At 37.1% G+C, this 23,530-nt stretch overlaps 1 protein-coding gene across 6 annotated transcripts in view; it reads left to right on the forward strand.

The window, feature by feature from the left end:
* The window catches only part of cadm2b (cell adhesion molecule 2b), a 181,854-nt gene that overhangs the window by 101,515 nt on the left and 56,809 nt on the right, over window positions 1-23,530 (forward strand). For all 6 annotated transcript variants that reach the window (XM_017490324.3, XM_017490326.3, XM_017490325.3 and 3 more), the window contains exon 2: window positions 15,469-15,495. In XM_017490324.3, coding sequence (XP_017345813.1) covers window positions 15,469-15,495 — 27 coding nt within the window. The remainder of the gene's footprint in view (window positions 1-15,468; window positions 15,496-23,530) is intronic.

Raw genomic sequence — 23,530 nt, forward strand, 5'->3', positions numbered from 1 at the left:
AGGTCTGCAAATAGAGTCTCTGGATTTTCTGTCAGTTTCTTGTAATTGTAAACTTTTCATGCAGTTTCATTTGAAATATCTTTTGGGTAGTTCAGTGGAATGGACCCACACTTTGGGTTTGTGTGGGCCTAAGGTTATGGGCTATTTGCACCTGTGTTTGGGGTTGGGTGTGGATAATTCCTGTTATTGTTTTGGCCAAGACACTTTCACACCTCCAACATCAGATAGTGAGGTAGAACTGAACCCTCACAGAGCAACTGTTCAGTGGGGATAAAGTATGGGCGTAAAAAGTAAAAGTAATAATATTAATAATTACTTGAGTAAGAGTAATAACGTATATGATGAGAAGTCCCAAGTTACTAGTTACTTCTGATCTGATTAAAATCAAGGGAAAATCCTGAATTTCAGACTACATGGAGAACTGTGTGTGTGTGTGTGTGTGTGTGTGTGTGTGTGTGTGTGTGTGTGTGTGTGTGTGTGTGTGCGCGTGTGTGTGTGTGTGTGTCCTGACACGCTCGCTTCTTCACCCTCTCCAGGACACTAAAATCGTGAGCGGTTGTTATGTCAGTCCACTGCAGCATATCGCGAGGCTCGCAATCTCATTATATGTGATGTAAACTAATTATTAAAACTACATATATATTCATTAATATTTAACAGTGACAGAGGAACGACACCGAATGTAGTGAAGTAAAAGTACATTTCTATGATTGACAGTGAACTTGAGTAAGAGTATAAGTAAGGCCAATTAACTATTAAAAGTTTTTTTTTCCCAAAAAGTTACTGAAGTAAATGTAATGAAGTAAATGTAGCGCATTACTACCCACCTCTGAGTATCCGTGATAATCAGGATGTGTAAATCTCCTTGTGAATGCTCTTCCTGTAACAACACATTTGATAAATGTTGCCACATGTTTAAATTAATACATAAATGTTTGAATATTTGGTTTAATTATTTAACATTAAAATATATACATCCTAGTCAGGGTTGCAGTGGATCATGGGTGGATCCATACGCACACATATTAACACACTCATTGACACTTAGGGGCAACTTAGAGTCACCAATTCACCTACCAGCATGTTTTATGGGAGAAACCCATGCCATATGAGAAGAACCTGGATCACTCCATACAGACTGTAACTCGAGCTCAAAATCACATCGGGGACCCTGGAGCTGTGAGGAAGCAATGTTGCCCACTGTGCCACCACAGCCATTAATTTTATTATCATTTTTACATTTTATTTTAATTTTGCTTTTTTTAAATGTTTTTTTTTTCACACTTTTTTACGACATTTTATTTTATACAATCCCCCAACAGTGCTGTGCAAATCAACTCAGTTATTAGTTCTGTAGGCTTTTTACTTTTAATCATGATGCATTTAATATACAAACTGAGTTCCGTGATTAAACTCCGAACAGGCCCATTACTGACTGTAACACTGTAAGCATTATCATTATGTGTTGCACACTGCATGTTATATTGTTTATGCCTCTTCAAAAGTCTGTGACCTGATTCATGCGTGCTTTCTCTTACTCCACTTGCATTATGCTCTTGGTGAGGGTTTCTCAACCTCAGGCCTATGGAATGACTTCTCTGCACAGTATCAAGGTTTTTGTTATTATAAAGCCCTTCATGAGTAAGACAGCAAGAAATCTGTGAAATTTTTGAGGGCAGTTGAAAACCTGGTGGGTTGAAAAATATACCATTGCTTAGTGTGAAGAGCAGTGAGGACAGCATCTACTCCTCATCATCTACACTGTTCATTTTTGGGAAAAAAATGATTAGCACTTTGTAGTATTGGGGCATTGCCTCACACCTCCAGGGTTGGGGGTTCGATTCCTGCCACAGCCCTGTGTGCGTGGAGTTTGCATGTTCTCTTCGTGCTGTTGGGGTTTCTTCAGGTACTCAAGTTTCCTCCCCCATTCCAATGACATGCATGGTAGGCTGATCGGCATGTCTAAAGTGTCCGTAGTGTATGAATGGGTGTGTGAATGTGTATGTGATTGTGCCCTGCGATGGATTGGCATCCCATCCAGGGTGTACCCCACCTTGTACCTCATTGCTCCCTAGGACAGGCTCTAGGTTCCCCGCGACCCTGTAGGGTAAGCAGTATAGAAAATGGATGGATGGATTCCCGGGGCAGTGATATCTGCCTGGGTATTTAAGAGAGTAAAATAAAATTGAACTCAGCAAAAAAAAAAAAAAAAAAAGATACATCCCTTTTTCAGGAGACTGTATTTTAAAGATAATTTTGTAAAATTCAAATAAGCTTTACAGATCTTTATTGGAAATGGTTTAAGAGATGTTTTTCATGTTTGTTCAATGAACCATAAACAATTATTGGACATGTACCTGTGGAATAGTCCTTGAGACCCAAACAGTTTACAGGTGGTGGGCCTGTTACAATAACAGTTACAACAACTAAAGAGACCTTTCTACTGTCATTTCTTCTGACTCTGTAAAACACGGAAGAAAGATGCCTAGGGTTCCTGCTCACCTGCATGAACATACCATAGGCCTACTGCAGGGAGACATGAGGACAGCAGATGTGGCCAGAGCAAAAACTGCATTGTAAACTGCAATGTCTGTAATGCTACAGGGAGACAGGAAGAACAGCTGATCATCCTTGCAGTGGAAAATTACACGTAACCTCTCACGTCACGGATGGTGAGACGGATGCAAATGCAGAATCGTTTTAATGAGGTTGAAACAAAACACAAAATGAGACTTACAAGAAACCAAGACTAGAATAGCATGATACTGATGGTTATAATAAAACAACGCAGGGACTCATTATTCCATTTCTGTTCATCAAATGTCTGTGAAAATTGTTCAGTTTATGTCTCAGTTGTTGAATGTTTTTATATTAATACAGATAATCGCACATGTTACACACACACACACACACACACACACACACACACACACACACACACACACACACATATATATATATAGATAGATAGATAGATAGATAGATAGATAGATAGATAGATTTAGCTGCAAACAGTCCATATTCAGCAGTGTAAAAATAATAATACCATTTAGCTCAAGCACTAATTTAAGTGTAGCTAATTAGTGATATCAGATTATTATGTTACACTCAGCAAAATTAAACATATTGAGGATTTAAAGCTTAAGTCAGAGAACCCTTTTACACATGCAATTCATATCCAAATACATATACAGGCATTTTAGCCCCATTCCAGGCCACCTACAGCATTTTGCACTTCTCTCACCGAAAAGGTAGTCGAACCATACAAACATAAACTTGTTTACTACGAGGTTGAATACAATACATTATCAAGACATGTTTGAAAATATACATTATCAAGACATGTTTGAAAATATAGATCATTCATAAGCCTAGCCCAATTCTGCACATCTCAAATAAAAACGGTTCTGGCTTTAGTTTTCCTTTGTAGAAGATGGGAGAAAACATGCTCCGCTACGTCACATATGAGGGCTCAACTTATTGGGTGCACTTTGAAAAGGTCAGCGGAAACTGGTGCCTACAGGCTCCATAGGGAAGCAAAGGCTTCACTGTCTCAGCAGTTTTGCTGCTCATATGTACGTGGCCTTATGTCATTCATACAGAACAAGTGTAAATACATCCATCTCGCCAAAACTTGCATTACATAAAATTATAACAAACGTGATTCATTACTGCTGAAGTTGGCATCTGTAATTAAATGAATAACAGCACTTTTTAAAATCTCAATTGGTTAAGTTGCATGTGTTTTTTGGGGGGTTTTTTTAGATGAGGAATCAGATTTCAAGCTGCCCACATATGTACATAACCGCATGTGTATAAAATTTTATAATGGTGTAATCCCGATACAAAACCCATAAAACAAGCAGGTGCAAATGGGGTCAGACAAAGTTTTTACTTTGTTTCTTTATTGGCCATTTTATTTTCTTCTTTGCTTATGCCTTGGGGTATCATATACATTGCTAGTAAATTCCAATGCATTCCATATTGAAATTTAATTTTCCCTTCTCTGCAGTATTTCTTTGCATTTATAGTATCATGGATAAGTTTTAGAAAAAAGTCAAATCCATTAAACAGTGTAACTACACACTTATATGATTGCGATTCTTCCATCGTATCTCTTTATATGGCAGTAAGAACATGGCTATAAAAACAAAAGCCGGATGAGACTTTGATTTCTACCGTCTCGAGCTGTTGACTGTCAAGGTGACTGAAAGCCTGCGGTCTTTATAGTGTCCGTTCAGTGCCGGAGCGTGCTGATAGCTGGCTTTTGAACAGGTGGTGGATCTGTGTGGTGCAGCAGGTATGGCTAAAAGCCTCCGAGCTAGAAAGGTCACAGTGTGCATGGATGAGGAACCATTTAGGGCATATTCTTCTCGAAGGTCACAGTGACATGAAATAACTTGAGCCAAGGGATCAGAAGGGACTGGACTGTCTCAAGAGACTGTATCCTGCTTCTGTCTGATTAGCACTATGTGTGTGTGTGTGTGTGTGTGTGTGTGTGTGTGTGTAGCCACTGCTTTGCATACGTATGCTGCATTCGAGGTGAGGTTGCAACTTGTAATTCACTGCCTCCAACCAATAAAAGCCACAGAAATCGCATCCCTCAACTTGTCACGCTCCGTCCCCATTTACAGAGTGACATCAAATCAACATGGCCATGCACACTGTGAACAGTGTAAAGTACCTTTTCTCTGCTTTTAAATTAGTTTATAGCAGTTTTAGCTTTAGATCAGATAATATATAGACTTGGATAAGTCATTGATCATACTGTAATAATCACTGTTTTGAGAAGATAATCATCAACATTACAGTTATCACTTATACGAATGTTAGCTGGCTTTTTTGTTGTCTGCTATTATAATAGTAGTAATATAATAAACTTTATTTTTATATAGCGCCTTTGAAGAAGCTTACCCAAGGCACTTTACATAATAAGAAAATACCAAGAAAATAAAAAATGCACAGACAAACACACAAAACATAAAAAACAAAAAACAGATTTGAATACAAAATGGTTAAAACCATTAAGAAAAAGCTAACCTAAAAAAAAATTAGTTTTTAGGTTAGATTTAAAAATGCTTAAATTCTGTGCATCTCTAATATGAGCAGGGAGTACATTCCGGAGTCTAGGAGCATAGGACAAGAAAGCCCTGTGTCTGTGGGATGGCCAGTAAACCAGTTTGAGAGAAGCGCAAATGACACTTGGGAGTACATAAAGTTAAAATCCCAGACAGATACTGAGGGGCCAGACCATGCAGTGCCTTATACGTGAGCATAAGGATTTTAAAAATGCGAAACCTGACCGAGAGCCAGTGCAAGGACTTCAGCATTGGAGCGATGTGTTCATTTCTCCTGACACTAGTCAGGATCCTAGCAGCAGAATTTGTTGCTGTACTGCAATTTCAGCTCAAAATTTGGCATGAATGTTTGAAGTTCATTATAGTAGAACAGTAGCAGAAGCCGCTCAGGCCCATAACTGTAAAAGTGCAGTTAATGTAGCTGTTTATTAGCTTTATGTGCTCTGACAAAGCAAACAAAAGACACGCTTCCGTGGAGACGTCCATTTTTGAGTTCCACTTCGCACGTCCAACGTGACATTATTACAAATCAATTTTCAAGGCATCATGAATTATAAACCTATATTATTCAGTGGTGTTTATGCAAGTTGTGGAGTATAATTATAGAGCTATATGAAACCTACATAAGCCCCTCCTGACAATTCATGACATAAACCTACATAAACAATTATAATATCTTTTTATAACTGGTATCATCTGTGAAAATGGATACATTTGTTCATTTTCATGCCAAGCTGACATTACAATGCAGTCAGCTGAGCGCCCCTTTTCTCCCCGATTTGGTCACCTGCCATTTCCCACCCACCAGTCAGCTCTCCCCTATAGCACAACAGCTTACGACTCTGGAGGGTGAAGGTTAAGATGAAAAATATTAAACCAGCCATCACGTCTTTTTTAACTGCTGCTCATGTTGTGTCACAGCGCAGTGTAACCCATTAGAAGAAAGTGCTATCAGAGAGCACAGCCAATTTTGCTCTCTTGGTTCCTGGCCATGGATGTGGCAGTGTTAGGGTTAATGACATTTTCTCGTGTGACTTACATGAGAATTTGACATGCCAACTGGCTTGGTAGCTGTGTGCTTCTGGTAGGTGACATTTCAAACATCAAAACTAAACTTACTCTAATTTAGGGTCAGAGAAAATATTGCATAACTGTCTTTAAAGTGTCATGGTCTTGCAAAGTCATTTTTCATATTGTGCTAATGTAAGTTAGCCCAGAGAGTGTCATAACCTTTTGCCAACAAAAATCCAAGTCATTTCTTATGTCATGTCACATGTTACAGTTGCAAACATAATGATTCAACCCTAATTGAAAATCAGGTTTATTGTCAAAATGTACAGACTTATAGCTAGTTATACTTGCGTTTTCACAGCTTCCTCTATTAAAACCAGCCATTTTGCTGGATGTTTTGCCACTCAGTTTGGCCGAGGGGGCGTGTTCCGGCGGGAAACTGACGTCAATGCATACCCTCAATTTTCTGCCCCTAGCGAGTTCAGATATTTCATGTGTTCCAGCTCAAGCACATCTGGTGCTATTAATGAAGCCCTTGATTAGTTACATCAGGTGTGCTTGAGACAACACCTACTTTATATATTTGTGCTATTGTGAGGGATTTTATTCAGGGGTTGAATAATTTTGAAACTGGGGAAATGATATTAAGTTGCATTTTCAATTCAATCTGGGGAAGCCACTTGAAGCATTCTTTGTGTTGAACTATTTGACTCGCTTTTGTTTGATTTGTTCATTGTAAACAGCTGAAAGTCTGTACATTTTGATAATTAACCTGATTTGCAATGGGGGTTTGACTGCAACTGTATATCAACCTAACAGCACAAAGATGACACTTTATGCCTGTTTCTAGTGAGACTTTTGAAATATTATTCTAGGCTTTGGTTATTTGTCTTGAAGAGCATATATAGGTGCTATGTAAGCCTATGGAAAGACCTATTAACTTTTTACGGAAAAGTTTCACATGTGATCATGAGGTGTTTTTTCCCCCCACATGATTGTGTGACTAGTATGTGATCACATTTAAAAAAGGGGTCCATTTTAATATCTTATGACCTAAAATTGCACATGTGAATTCAAGTAATCACATGTGGCATCACATGAACAATATCTGATTGCAAAATGAATTAATCATGTGAGAAAATAAAAGCGATACAATACATGTGAAAAAATTAAAATGTGGATACAAATGAATCATATGAAATGATCACACATGTATAAAAGTGATTCATCACATTTGAAGTGTGACGTTTCTGTAAGACTTAGCATGTGTAAATATATCTATGCATACTTTTACTTAATTTTCACTCTCTGTTGCAACACTATAGCGAGCATGAACTTGGAAGTGTCTTGCTGACTAACCTGGTGTACAATGTGATAAAGAACGAGCAGTTCTAATCAAAACCTAAATTAATTTCCAAATATGTAATTTTCTGCAAATCTCCTTTACTTCTCTTAATCTCCTTGAAGTACTTCATCAGGCCTTACTGGTGCACAGTTGAGGCCAAGACTATTTTAATTATATCAGAGATTTTTTATTGCTTTCTGTTCCTGATTATTATCAATTATGTTTCGTTATCACAGAGGCAACTATTTGGAAATCATTAGCTCTGTAGTCATCACCTTATTAAGTCCTTCTCAGGTAAGGTTTTTTTTTTAATTAATCGAACTGCCGTGTGTGTGTATACAACTCAACAGGGAATGGTAAAATACCCCTCTTCTCTAATTTATTTTTGGTCTGCCTGTCAAACGGCTGTTTTATGTGTGTACGGGCACGCAATCACTAATGTCGTTTCTGTTGTCAGCATAAGTCTGGGCAGAGCAGGAGGTGCTGTGTTGACAGGTTGTCTTTCCTCCAAGGAGATGTCAGATAAGGACAGCAGAAGGTTGAATCCTCCATCACTATTACCCCTCTGTCTCGCTGTCCCTCATCAGCATGCAAAGGGACAAGACGCTTAATGTCAAAGTAATTTTCTCTACTCTATCTGCATACTGAGTAATGTGGAGTTTCAAGGTATTTGGGCTGCTGGCAGGACAATGCTGAGGACTAAGATGCTGCATTTGGAAAAAGCTGTGCTTTCCTTTATAGATTTGTGGTCTAGAGTTAAGTGTAAATGCCAGCCAAGCCTGGTGGTGAATTCAAATATCAAGTGTCTGTTTGTATGTAAGGAATAAAACATGACCGGGTGTGTTGTTATAGGAAAAGAATCAACGAGGGGTTGAAGTGAGAGTGACTGTTACCTCTCTGAAGTTCTTTTCTTTCCTATATCAGCATGTCCTGAAGTGTTTTATTTCACTTATACCACATCAACTTGGCAACTTGATTACAGTTTAGTTTATTACAAGTTTAGTAATGAATGACACATCATACCTTTTAACCACATCTCACAGATGATGTTGAACATCTGTGAGACAAGTTTGTTCCTGTTATCACTTATGTTATAGTGGATGTAGAATCTTTTATCCGCTCTTGAAATGAATAAGACTCTGAAGACTCTCATGTGAAAACTTAGTGACCATTAGAAAGCACTGACACTAGAGACTCCTTCCATAAATGTTAAATAAATATTTCCGTACAGAAAGCTTCAATTATATATTGCTTTCTTTGTCAAATAACAAGTAGGGTTTTTTTGTTTTTTTTTTTGTTTTTTAGACTTTTTTGTGGCATCAGTGCCAGTGAATGAAACTATAATGTATCTGTTCGAGCAACCATTATAGAAAAATTAATCAACATCTTTTGACCAGTGAGATTTGAGAATATAACAGTACTGTGATATGAGTCATGATAAAGTTCCCTGGCTTTATCATGAATGGAATGGGTGCATCTTCATCCTGCTTGCAACTAAGCAGTGTATCAACCTGTATGCAGTATTATGTAAGAGTTAGAACTGATTGTGAACAAGAATTATAACCATACTATGCCAGAAAAACTACATAGAAGAATCAGAATCAAGATGCAATATTGGGATTATGAACAACATTACTCAGTGAAAGGGATCTAACTACATAGAGAAGAGAAGCAGCGACCAGAGTTTCACAGATTTATCGTGAAATTACTAACACAGAAATTATATTTGAATGAGTAGTTTAGTCACTACCTGCCTGGCTGGGATTCAAACCTAAACATCAACAATACACAGTAAGTAAATAGAGTCTTTCCTACTGCTCTAATCAACCAATATTGCATAAAGCATGAAAGCATAAAGGCTAATTTTTCTCTTTTTAGGAGTATGTTCCGTTGTAGTTTTTTGGGTAAATACCAATTCTAATTTTACAGCCACAAACATTATTTGGTTTGACATTTACCAAGATCGTCCTGTATTCCCCAAAGCCATTTTCACATCTTTCCTTACTGCAGAGAAATAAAGAGTGAAAGAAACGAAATACAGCATAATAACATGCAATTTTCCTCTTTATTGTATTTTCCATTTTCTCTTTTTAATTTCTTCACTCAATATGTACTTAAGTGTAATTTCTTTGAAACACTGTACAATTTTCTCCTCTGGAGTCCACAAAAGAGCCATGGAGGTATTGTACAAATGTATGATTGACCTTTCAATGTGGTCTTTATATTCAGCTTCAAATATGGTTGGGCTTTATACTCTGATTTATTTTACTACGAACTCTACGAATAACTCTACGAATTTAACTTTTAACATTGTTCTCCCATAAAGCAGAAAACAAAAAAAGTCTAAAAGTGTATAGTGTTAAGTGTCCCCATGGGGAAGTCTGAAGTGTTTATGTGGGGGTTCTCAATGTGTGTATTGTGTTCAGTTGTCACTGTAATTGGCCCGCGGCATTTCCCATTACATACAGCTCATGCTTCATCAATAATATAGAAGTGATAAAATATTAATGCTAAGGTGAGCACAGGTGAAAGAAACAGCATGGCGGTGACAATGGGCAGACCGTCACCTCTCATAGTGGTGGATGATGGGGGAAGAGGGCACTTTTGCTTATATATTATTCATTTAATAGGGTACTCCAGTCACATTAAACCAAACTAGTTAAGAGGGAAAGAAAGCTGATGGTGAATATTGAGGTAGCATATTCATTTTCTTATCTAATTTTCTCTTTTTTATATATTACAGTGACTAACAGAGTGACTCTCTGCTAGTTTCTGATGCTTAGTTATGTAAAGAATTATAGCCAGAAAATGTGTCTGTGTCTGTGTATCTGATTATATCTATTTATTTACAGTTTTCATTCCCTTAAGGAAAAATGACGAAGACAAATTTATAGCAGAAAAATATTTAGTGTGTTAGGATCTCACAGATCATTATCAAGTAACAAAATGGTCGAATAGTTATATCACTTCAGAATGCCGTATCTCTTATTCTGAATGTGATAAATGTTCAGTAATGTTTTACATAACTGACATACACTATATGGCCAAAAGTTTGTGGACACCTGACCATCACACCCATATGTGATTGATTAACATCCCACTCCCTATGTAGTTCCCCTTTGCTGTTAAAATAACCTCCACTATTCTGTGAAAGCTTTGCACTGGAGTTTGTACCGTGGCTGTGGGGATTTGTGTTCATTCTGCCACAAGAGCATTAGTGAGGTTAGACACTGATGTTGGGCGAGGAGGGCTGGCGCACAGTCAGCATTCACAACACAAACGTGTTCAGTGGGGTTGAGGTCAGGGCTCTGTACAGGCCACTCAAGTTGTACCACTCCAAACTTGACAAACCATGTCTTCATTGACCTTGCTTTGTGCACAGTGCCATTGTCATGCTGGAACAGGTTTTGGCCCATGAGTTCCAATGAAGGGAAATTTAATGCTACAGCATACAAAGACATTATGTACAGTTTTGTTCTTCCAACTTTGTGGCAACAGTTCAGGGAAAAAACACATATGGGTATGAGAGTCTGGTGTCCACATACTTTTGGCCATATAGTGTTATTTAATAAAATATAGTTAACATGAACAAAACATTATGTTTAGCATTAATATCCTTTTAAAAAATAATTAAGGGGTCAATATCATGATTTTAAAACATTTTTAAACATTCATTAGTTTGTTTATTGGGTGTAATAGAATAGGTTAACATGCTTTAATGTTAAAAAATGCATCATTTGTCACATACTGTACATTATTGCAATACCTCTATTCCCAGGCTGCCTGAAACACTCTGATTTCTCCAAAGCCTCTCCTTCCAAAAAGCCCAGAGTGCTCTGATTGGCCAGCTGATCTGTTGCATTGTGATTGGCCAAAAACCTCAAGCATGTATCAGAACTGTAACACCTCTTAGGTTAGCTTCAGCCTCCAAGGCTTCTAAAGCAATTCTAAGCTACTTAGCAACATGACATCAGTTTTACAGTATCAGTTTGAGCCTGAGTCAGATTCAGAAAATGCGGATGATCAAGCAGATCAGGTGTCCACATACTTTTGGCCATATCGTGTAATTTAATAAAATATATTTAACATGAACAAAACATGATGATTAGCATTAATACACTTTTTTAAATCTAAAAAACATCAACACCTGCATTAACCGATGTTCATATGATCATTGAGTAAATTTGAGCTTGCATTGTCTAACATGAACAATACCTTAATGAACATGTTTGCAGTACTGAGGCTGAAAACAAGCTTTAATGTTTACACCTGGAAATCAGAGTTCTGGGAGTTAGCAACATTCAGGAACATGCTGAAATGTCATTTTTATTTGTCAATGCAGGTGTATTTCATGAAACAAGTACAAATGCAATAAATAACGTTAGTTAAGGCAAACATAGGTGTTTTCTGTGATATATTTTCTTTGATAACGCTTTCTCCTCCATTTTAACATGTTTCATAAGTAGCCATGAGGTTTTCAGCCATATTAGCATGTTTCAGCTGAACAACATAGGCCTTTAGGTAAATATATTCAAACACATGCAGTCTTTTTCATCAGAGAACCTGTAAGTAAATTACTATCAAGCAGAATGCAGACTGACCTGAAATGCAAAAGAAGTCTCATGCCTTTTCATGCATATCTCAGCTCTTTCTAATTATCAACGCTGAGAGGCGGTGCTCTTTTAAAGGGCATTGAGAGGACAAGCACACTGCTTATTCCATAAACACTAACTGTAAGTTTCTCCAAGCATTTATTTATTGCAAAACATTTTCAAGAAAAGAGGATAGTAGAATTTGTGAACAGAGTATGATGAGTTGTTCTCGGACAAGGGGTCAGTCGAAAACAATAGACCGCAGGGGATGGAGCTGTTTGGCAGGGTGAGGGAGACGGGCCCTGATCTTGTGTGGTGGAGGACAAAGCCTTTCTTTCTCATGGTTGGTTAGACTAATCACCACAGGGACCTGCCCCCCACAGGCAGGTTTCAGAACAGGAGAGAAAGAGAGAGACATAGATCTGAGTATGCCACGGAGCAGTCGAGGCTGAGGACTTTGCAGGACTGCAGCCTAATTGCCATTCTCCTCTCAAAGCATAGCATTTTAATGCATTTTTAAGGACGGACGAGCATGGAGGACATTCATCATACCACTGAGCATATAATAGAAGCCTTCCACGGATTAACTGTGGATGTCAGTTATGCCTTGATTACTGTTACACTGAGGAATGGATGTGACCAATCCAGTACTGGGTAACACTTTATTTAAGGCTGGTGTTCATAGAAGTATATGACATGACAGCTGACATAAACCTACATTATCATTTATAAATGCTTATCCCATCATATGTCAGATGATCCATCCATCCATATTCTATACCGCTTATCCTTTTCGGGGTCACGGGGAACCTGGAGCCTATCCCAGGGAGCATTGGGCACAAGGCGAGGTACACCCTGGACAGGGTGCCAATCCATCGCAGGGCACACAATCACACATACACTCACACACCCATTCATACACTACGGACACTTTAGACATGCCAATCAGCCTACCATGCATGTCTTTGGACTGGGTGAGGAAACCGGAGTACCCGGAGGAAACCCCCACAACACGCGGAGAATATGCAAACTCCGTGCGCCCATATGTCAGATGATGTAACAACATATTCCTTAATTTTGATGTGAAGTAACACTTGGAATATTAGATTAGTGATATCGATTTTTGTTGACATCTTGCTGTTATGACACTTTTTGTGCTGACTTAGATTATAATTATAATATATTTTTGCATAATTATTACATTTAATATTTGCAGTAACCCAGAAAAAAGTGAGCTTTATGCAACAATCAGCCATAACATTAACACCACTTACAGATGATGTGAAAAACATTGATTATCTCGTTACAGTGGCACCTGACATTGGGTAGGGTATATTAGGCAGAAAGTAAACAGTAAGTTCTTGAAGATGATGTGTTGAAAGCAGGAAAAATGGGCAAGCATAAGGATCTGAGTGACTTTGACAAGGGCCAAATTGTGATCGCTAGACGATCGGTTCAGAGCATCTCTAAAACAGGATGGGTCAGAGCTGTTTTGGTGACACAGGGAGGACCTACCCAATATTAGGCAGGTGGTTTTAATGTAATGGCTGATCGGTGTAAGGTTTGTATATTGTCTCTGACCCTAAACTAAAGTGAGTTTGGTTTTGATGTTTGACATATTGTGTCATAATCATTAGGAGACATACCAACATTACAGTAAGCTATAACATCAGTTGTCATCATGTTCTAATATACATCAGCCCAGAAAGTGTCATAATACATTCATAGGTCAGTAAAATTATATACAGTATCATTTCACTCCAGTATAATGTTAGCCTGGGTGTCAGGATCCAAAGTGATGTTCAGAGTCTCCATTTCAATCTTAAACTAAAGGTTGTTTGGAGTTTCAAATATTCTTCCTGTATACATGTTTTCATTGGGTTTCCTGGTTTCCTCCCACTTCTCAAAAACATGCTGGGATGGATTAAATGTCTAGTTTGCCTCTAGACATGAATGTGTGTGCAAATAAGTGTGCGAATGTATGTGTGGTGCCCTCTGATGGACTGGTGTCCCATCCAGGGTGTATTCCTCACACCCATAGTTCTGGATTCACTGACCAGGATAAAGCGCTTGCTGGAGATGAAATAATGAATTATGTCACTATAATATTAGATGAAATGTTGTATCAAGCCATATGTTTATATTTATGTGTATATATGTTTAAATCAGTTTTCATGGAATGTTTAGGCAAGTGTCATGTATGTAATGTGTAATGTATTAACATTACTGTTAAGTAAAGTCTTGTATAAACGAACATCCTTAGAATATCATGTCAGGTCTTTTTTTTCAGTTACAAGTCACATATAGCAAACAATAAGCTACATGGGAAAAATTACAGGGACAATCTTTATGCTAAACAAATACAGTTCGATTAAAGGCATTTGCGTTCTAGTGCATGCTTGTTATTCTTCTCAGGAATTGGCAAGCATTTTCTGCCCACAGCAAGGAGAATCTTATCATGGAGTCTGACTATGTCAACACTTATATTCCAACACCTCACATGGCGTCATAGATTAATAACCTAAATGTAAAAGGGAACATGGGAAGGGCACTGGTACAGGAGAGATTAACGAGTGTCAAAAACAATGAATCTTTAAACGGTATGCCAGTGCCCTTTCGCCCAGCAGACTGAGTAATGTTAGCTTCATTGCCCTGTAGGCTCGGATCCAATCTATTGTCTAAAGATATTAGTCCCTTAAATCCTTAGCAGAAAGGCAATATATTTATGATCTACTCTATATAACAATCTAGCATGATGATGTTATATCATTGTCCTTTCAGTTTCCGAAAATGTCTCATCAAAAATCCTTGTGTAACGTAGATAATGCTTTTATAATTAGCAAAGCTGTGCCTAATGCATATCTTCTTTGCTCTTAGTTCTTAGAGTATGTGGGTTGTGAGGAAGTAAGAAAGTCCTTGGAACTATGATAAAAGACCCTATTGTGCTATTCTTTTGTCACATTCCCGCGTGACGCTAACATCAGTGTCATTTCATTCTTTAGGCTCACTTCATCCTTTGATGTTCTGTGTTCACACTGACTCTGAAAGGTTGAACTTAATTATTCAGCAGGCTTCGCAAAGAACTCTATGCAGATGGCGCATGCTGTAAAATATCACCATTATGCTCCTCATCACCAAGTATATATGGCAGAAATGCATGCAAAACAGAAGGCCTGGCATAATGAAAGGACAAGACATATGCATTCAGGCACAAGCTCTTTTCAAAGTGCCTGACAGAAAGACGAACACAATGTCAAGGAATACCACTTAAATGTAAACAGGGCTAGATTAAAGGAATGCATCTATAGAACAGCATATTTTGCTTTTACAATCTGCCTGACTGTCTGTCTCTCTCTCTCTCTCTCTCTCTCTCTCTCTCTCTCTCTCTCTCTCTCTCTCTCTCTCTCGCTCTCACTCGCTCTATCTATCTCTCTTTTTACAGAGGCGGCAACCAAAAACAAAGCGAAAGGTGAGTTGTCTTCTGTGTCTTTGCAGCCTGATGATTTATGTCGAACACAGTTCTAAATAAACTATGCTCCAATCAGACTCCTCTTATCTCCCAAAGGAGCTCGGGTGAATTTACATAGCATCTGTCGGCTAGAAAGCAAACCAGGGATGTTTGATAAATTGACCTGAGGAAAAGCTTTTATGAACTGTATCAGCTCTTTTCACTTTTCTGGGTTTATAAATAACTCAGTGGTGACCAGTGTTAAGAGAACATGCACACTGTTTCACAATGAAAATCAGTGTGAAAGCCTATAGATAGGATTTTAATCTTTTTCATTGTAGCACTATTTGGATAGACTACTTTATAGACTCTGCAAATCTTCTTTAGGACGTCAGGAACCAGTTTATCACATGATTCTCAGCAAATAGCAAAAGGTTTGTGTTTGATGGTGTTGAGTAGATAATCTAAACAGGGGTGGGAAAATATCTTACCTGGGCACCAGTGACAAGCAGATTTTATGTCTGGACTATTCATTTTTATTAATACTAGCAAGGCACATAAAGCACCTCAAGCCACTTGTTTGTTTTTTGTTGTTGTTGTTGTTGTTGTTGTTGTTGTTTTTTTAACCGAATCAGGAACATGCAAAAAAATAAATATAGAAAGAAAGAAAGTTCAGCACAGTATACAGTATTGAGAGAAAGTAAAGGTACTTGCCAGACTGGAAAAGATAATAGATAATAGTTAAAGATAATAGATAAATGAATAGATAAAGATAATAGATTTAATGTACAATGTGAGGACAAAACACCAAATCCCATAGACAAGGACTTGATGTCTTTTTGCCAGGATTGCAAACTCAGTGTTCTTCGTTAGACATTTTGATAGGAGAGGATAATGATTATATACTCACTTGTTTCCCTTCTGTATTAATGCATTTAACTAGCAAACTATCTCACCTTAAGTTATTAAATAACATTAGCTACCCTTTTTACCCTAGTCAACTTCTGGGATTTGGGGGTTTTCAAATGAGTCTAGAAATCAAAATGCTTGTGCCAGACTTCACTGGATTTCTTTTCCTGCTGCTTAATTTGCCATATTGAATTTTCAATAATGCAATAATGTTAGGTGTAGTTCAATGGATCAGTTTAATGAAAGTCATATATTTTTAAATACATGCACAATAGTCCACATGCATATATCATGTGGGTGGCAATGGCCACAGTATATACTGTACAGTATCTCACATCCCTATGCCAACTCTTTAATTAAAAATGTCTATCAATAGACATAACTTTTCAAGTCTCCAGAGACCTATAAACTCTGCGTAACCTGTAAGTTGCTTGTTCAAATCACAAGCACTTTTTCTTAAGGTGAGATGTGAAATAAACCAAAACCTGGAATGCTTTAATTAAATCAAGGACTTGCACTAGCGGTTTGAAATCGTGCAATAATGCTTCTAAATATGCAGTGTTTTGTCTTCACTGGAATTGTTCCTTTTTTTCTTGCGTGTAATGTGGTAAAGACATTTTAGTTTAATGTGGCTATGGGATGCTAAGTTGGGGTCAAGAAATAAATTCCTGCACAAGATTTAATTATGAAATTGTAGTTTGCTTTAGCTTGTTTTTTTTTGTTTGTTTGTTTGTTTGTTTTTTGTTTTTTTTTTCTTCTTGGAGTAGGCATAGTTCAATCTCTGTTTTGAATAGACCAATTAAAAAAAGCATTTAAAATATGTGCATAGTCTTCCAGAAATATGTTGTTGGTGTCAGTGGCAGAATATCTTCCATCGCCATACTAGCACTTTAATTAAAATGTCTATTGATAGGTAGTATAGACGTATGAACTTGAGCACAATTAATTAATTAAAAGCCCCCAATATCAATGGCATGGCCTGAGGCTACATTCACATTACAAGCTTCTTGGAGCAATTCCAATTTTTTGTTCAGATCAGATGTTTTTGTCATGTCCGTTTACATCCGTAACCATATCTGTCTTTAATGTGAACACACCTGTCTCCGAAATGCCCCGGATGTGCACATTTCCTGGGTAATTGTTTCAAATACTACTCAGTTTCATTAGGTTCTTTCTGGTTTTGCTTGAATCCTTTCCCCAAATATCCAGTAAATCACCAATTTCCCAATCCTTCTACTAAATATAGTCATTTCTGTTGCTGTCCTTCACTGTTGAATCATGATGACAGTGACATGCACGTGCATGTTAAAGTGTGTTGAGAAAAAAACACAGAAATTCCGATCTGACTATTCCCATTCATGTTATGTCATGGCTATATATATATATATATATATATATATATATATATATATATATATATATATATATACACACTCTCATTATATTATTGAGAAAAAAACTCTCATTGTTTATTTTAACCTGTGTACAGAATGTTTCTCTTAATCTGGTCCAAGTATGACAGACCCCAAATGACTATTTAAGGGTTAAAGTATTACTAGTGGCTTTTCAGTCTTGACTCACCTGTGTAATGGGAGAAAACTGGACAATCTTCTGTATAATCTGTGTTCACGTATTTCCCTATTGCTTTCAGCAAATTGCACCTCATGCTCCTCTAGGGATATGAAAGGAATTGTGCTGATAAGTTGAGTGAAATTGAGCACAGCAGTAGGTCATCCCTAGCAATACAACAAAGCCACTTTTAGCTGCATTTTGCACTATGTGATTGCATGAATAATATATCCATGATAGATCATTGATAAAGCGAATGAGTCAATTTTGTCTTCCAGAAACAAGCTAGCATTCTTTGTTCAGAAGTGAGATATGTAAATTCAATGTTCATATTTGCTTAAATGAATTATAATCATACCATGTTTTTGATATGCAGGAGGTGACGTGTCATGTGCCCTTCTTTCTCAGTAATTTCACGAGAGTTTGTGTGTATTCTGCCACCTTTAACTTGCCTTAAAAGGCTTTTAGCAGTGGCCGAAACGGTACTTTTGGGAAATGTGTCTGGGTCTGTCTCCATGTTAAGGGGGTGTCTAAAGTGCTTTTAAACCACTGAGCTATTACGATTCAGCGGTGTGTCATTTCAGTGTCTGTGCCCTTCTCTTTAAAGGAGAGAGAAAAGCACTCAAGGGCTTTATTCTAAGAGGCGGGAAATTCATTCCCTGTTCTGCTGACTCTTACCACCCATGGTGATAATTTAGCAAGGAGGATAGTGCACAGCCTTTGCGTTAATAGGGGCATTTGTGTGTCTCTAGCTCTGAATTTTGTGTGTGCCTGTTTCTGAACAGAATCTGGTTATTCTTTAGTAAGCAACCTCCGATTCTGAATATCATGTGGAAAAAGACTTCATATGTATTATATTTTTGATCACTGGATTAACCAGTACATGATGGTCCAGATTGCCAATGATTAATATGCAATAATTAATATTTTCTTTACAGATTGTATACTTTTCATTATCTTGCTCACATTTAAGGATGCCTTGTGTCTAACGAATACATAATTAATCAAAAATGTATCCATGCATAAGGTAGATTTCTGGGTAAAAGAAGATGTTTTGCACTCTTTAGTACTGTCAACCTGAGATATATCAAACACATTCTGACAAGTCATTAACTTAGATTGATTTATTCTACAGTAGTCATAAGCAACAGTAATGGAGTCTTGACTCTTATATAATTACCTATGGATTTTCTCATATCTGCCCAAATTGAATTTCAAACAGCTGTCACAAAGTGGGTGAGAGTAAACAGAAAAGCACTATTTTATTGCGTGTGAAGTGTTTATCTCCAAGTTATGATCTTATTGCAGGATCCTGCTATTAAGGCTGAACGATCTACGATCACATACAAAATCCATCTTAGCTGCAATTTCCTGTGAAAGGTAGAAAGGCCACAGTGGTAGAACACCAATACTGTGTTCATCACCACTCAAATGGAAATAAATTAAACAATAAAATACGTGAAGCACTAGAGAGATTTGATTTTGGCATGGTCATGAATTTGTAGGAACTGTGATTTTAAACTTGTTGCTAAAGTGTTAAAGTTTGTTTTTAAATCTTCATATTCCATTCAGATCAAAATACACAAATCCTGTCTTTGTCCAAGGTCCTTCCCATAATGTTGAGTATTTTGGAGAATACTAAAACCCACTGGAGGTCACTAGGGATTGAATTTGTGACAGCTGAAAACTATCAGAAACAAAAACAGATAGACTAGAGATTAGTGTTTTAAAACAAACACATACATGTAAACAGATATAAAAGTGCTAGCTTACCTACAACAGTATAATGAGTCAAGTTGTGAAAAAGGTGTGTGAACAGCTCCAGAGGGTGCAAAAGAAAAGCATTTGCCTTATCTTCTGGTTTTGAACTTGCCATAATATAATTAGATGGCCACAGCCATGATCGGGGATGGCTGGCTGGTGAGTGGGAATTGGCAGGTGAACAAATAGGTGAGAACATAGGTGAGGGGGAAATCCAATCCCCAAAAAAGTGTGTGAACAGATGTGAGATTACATTCAAATATCCATCTCAGGTGGAGCTCTAGTTAGCCAAACCTCTTGTGGAGGTGCTCGAAACATTTATAGCCTGAATAGTGTCATGTGTCATGACGCAGCTGGAAATCCTGATGCTATTTATATTTAAAACATAATGATAAAAATAAAAGTTGTCAAATTTGAGGAAGAGTAGGGCAATATTGATGAAACTACTTAAGAAGTGTATTACTGGTTAAACTAAATGTTTACTACTTTAGTATTTGAATAACGAGCCGGGTGGAAAAGGGTTGCAGCAGGTAGCGATGGCTCTTCAGAGTTCCCAGGTTTATACAGAACTAGGGTTCCTGTCTATACAGAGAAAATGGATTTCAGGTTTTTTGCTTTCCTCCCACTTCCCCAAAACATGATGTTAAGTGGATTAGCCCTAGGTGTATGTGTGTGTGTCAACTCAATTTGAAGCACAGCCTAAACAATCACAGATTATTTCAAAATTAAGTCTATCTTTGAGGAAGCTTTTTTTTTTTTTGCCATTAAATGAAGTAATTCCAGTTTCCTTTCTCATTCACTGTTCGTAATTCACATGAGAATTTACTGATGTGAGCTGGAGATTTGTTTAAATCTCTCCTGGTGAAACTTAGAAAGAGAAAGGAACACAGTTTTAATTACATTCTAATGCAGACGCCTTGCTCCTGAAGAAAAAAATTACTACTAGAGCTCCATTATAGGACTAGATAGCCTTATGGTTGTTTTAGATGGGTTTTCTAATTTAGCTAGAAATTTGCAATTGTCTGCGTAAGTGACCTGAAAAATTACAGCTTCCTAACATCCCTTGGGAGAGTGCTAGCCCTGATCGTCCCACTGCGGGGCTTGTGCTAAGAGAAGCCTCCAGTCCTAATTAAATATAACACGTCTGTAGCCATGCTGTAAGACCTGCTCCCCAAACATGTTGGCAAATAGGCCACACATAGTCAGCCAATTAATTAAAAAGTGTCATGTTGCTGCATTTGCAGTGATTAATAATTAGGTCAGCTTTGCGCTCTGGTCGGTGGGCTATGTTCCTTTCTGTCTTTTCATTTTTTTTCTTTCTGTACAGCTGGGGAATTTGTAATAGGCCTCTATATAGGGCACATTTTTGAAAACCACCTTCTTTTGACAAACTAGTAAAGAGTGTTGCCATCAATATAATTACTATATCAGCAATAAATCAAGCTCTGACCATTTCTGAGTTCTAAATCAACAAATGGAAACCCTGATTTTTTGTTTGTTTGCTTGTTTTTGCTTTTTGTTAAAAAGCATTTATAGCTACTGCTCTATTCAGGAAAAGAGATACCTCTTCTTTTTTTATATATATATTAAAAAAATTATAACTTTTTATAACTCCCATTAAATGCAGAATGTGTGAGGCAGTATCCACTTCAAGCATATAACCTTTCAAGGACTCACCAGTAATACAAGTGCTATAAAATAAATTATCCACCAACTGGTCAGAAGCTAGTGCAGCAAATATAGTTGTCTAAAGAGCACACTGAGCAGTAACTAAGACAAGAATTTACTGGTGAATAGGATAATACTTTAAACCAATAGATATTACAATTTATCATTCCCAGTTGATTGCTAATATTCTTACAAGAATTGTTTTTGTATTGGAACCTTTTCAAATATTCACATTTGCTTATGAATAAGAGGCTTTGTCTAATTAAATATGCATAAATTTGCATTCTTAATAAAACATAAAATCTAGTCTTTTGATGTTAGAATTAAAATATTTATTTCACTCTGAAGACACAACAAGAGAAAGACTTTCACAGAAACAATTTGTTGGAACAGAATTTGTTTTATTGTTTACTCAAGGAAAAAACAAAAAAACAAGAAGAAGCCATTTTTAAGAATACAATCCAGCCATAATCAAGATTTTGTGAAATTCTCCACTAATATTCTTCTAATTAGGCATAGGAATGAACTTTTATTACTGCATAGGAATTAAATTTTATTAATGCAGCACAAGTTTTTTTTTTTTTGTAGAAAAAAATGATTTAAAAACGGTTTTAAAAATACAGTGGGATCTGATGTGTTTCCACTCTACTTTTGGGTTTATAAGGTTTATAAATTAACTTGGCATGTATAACATGATGACACATAAATCAACATACAGTATATATTAGTAAACCCGCTTTTCAGAGATATATGAAATGACATGATTGTGCCAATTGGGCAGGGCTTAAGCTGTTTTTGATGTTCCTTTTAGAAGATTCAGTGGCCACGAGTGGACAAATATAATTTTTTTCTGATTTGTAATGTTTTTACTATTACAGCTCAAGAGAAGACATGATAGAGATGCGACTGTCCAAAAACCATAACGGAAATTCATAACAGAAGCACTACAAACATCACAAAACTAAAAATAATACATTCTAGCTAACTAATAATGTACACTAACAACACTAATAGGACATGTTAAATAATTAGTAACAGTAAATGTAACGTACATTGGTTTATATTAAAGAAGGTAATTGTATGTCAAAGAGAGGCCATATGCACACAAATATATTCACTGAGAGAGTGCTTGGGACAGCAAGTGACTACATCTTCATCTGGACTTCTGTAAAGCTGCTTTGTGGCTATTGTTAAAAGATCTATACAAATAAATACAACTGAATGGCATTGACTCTTAATGGGTGCGCAAAATTCTATAACTTATTCTATAGGCAAATATCAATGAATTCAGATAAAGATAAGGTTATGATGTGAGTCTTTTGGTTGATCGAAAATCAGACAGGGAAAGGAGAATAGAACAAAGCTCAATCTGTTTTCATGTCTGTACCAACTCCCACACTAACTCCTCTCAAGCTTGATGGTGGCTAGACCCTTACAGTATCTATTTGTATTGTAGTGTAAGAATAGGTTTTTGATGAAGAGTACAGAGTTGCTCTGGAAAAGGGTGTCTGCCAAAGGCAATAAATCAAAATATATTCAAAGTGTCTAGATGAACTGTCATGCATTCCAAGTATGGAATGCACTTCCTGACATACAAATCAAACCTGCAGGATTGGAAAATCACCACAGTGTGCTTTATGAAGGCAGACGGCTCATATACTGTTGCCTCAAGATTCCTGGTGGACCTTGGTAGTAGTAGCAACAATAAACTGAGGTTGAATTTGATGTTATATTGGATAGAGGGACTTGCTGGATGACAACAATCTCTAGCTTTGAAAGGTTGAGTTAGAGAAAGTGATCCCTCATCCAGGCTGAAATATCTGGAAGGCAGCCTGAGGAGTCTGCTGGAGGGGAGGACAGATAGAGCTGAGTATCATTAGCATAGTGATGTAGCGGTAGCTGTGAGAGTGGATGAAAAGGCCAAGAATAGATGCCAACCATGGATCAGATCTGGACAGATATACTATACATCACTAGATTAAAGGAAAAATCCACTCTATAAGACTTGCTAATTAATCTTTATCATTTACACGCAATCTTTAATGGTCTCCAGGAATAATGTTGCAATGGTTTTGTACGTTAGCCACAAGAGATTGCTGACATTTTTCTCCTATTAAACACCATCATAACTGTACTAACAGTGTGCCAC

This window comes from Ictalurus punctatus, chromosome 17, assembly GCF_001660625.3.
Source record: "Ictalurus punctatus breed USDA103 chromosome 17, Coco_2.0, whole genome shotgun sequence".
Taxonomy (NCBI): domain Eukaryota; kingdom Metazoa; phylum Chordata; class Actinopteri; order Siluriformes; family Ictaluridae; genus Ictalurus; species Ictalurus punctatus.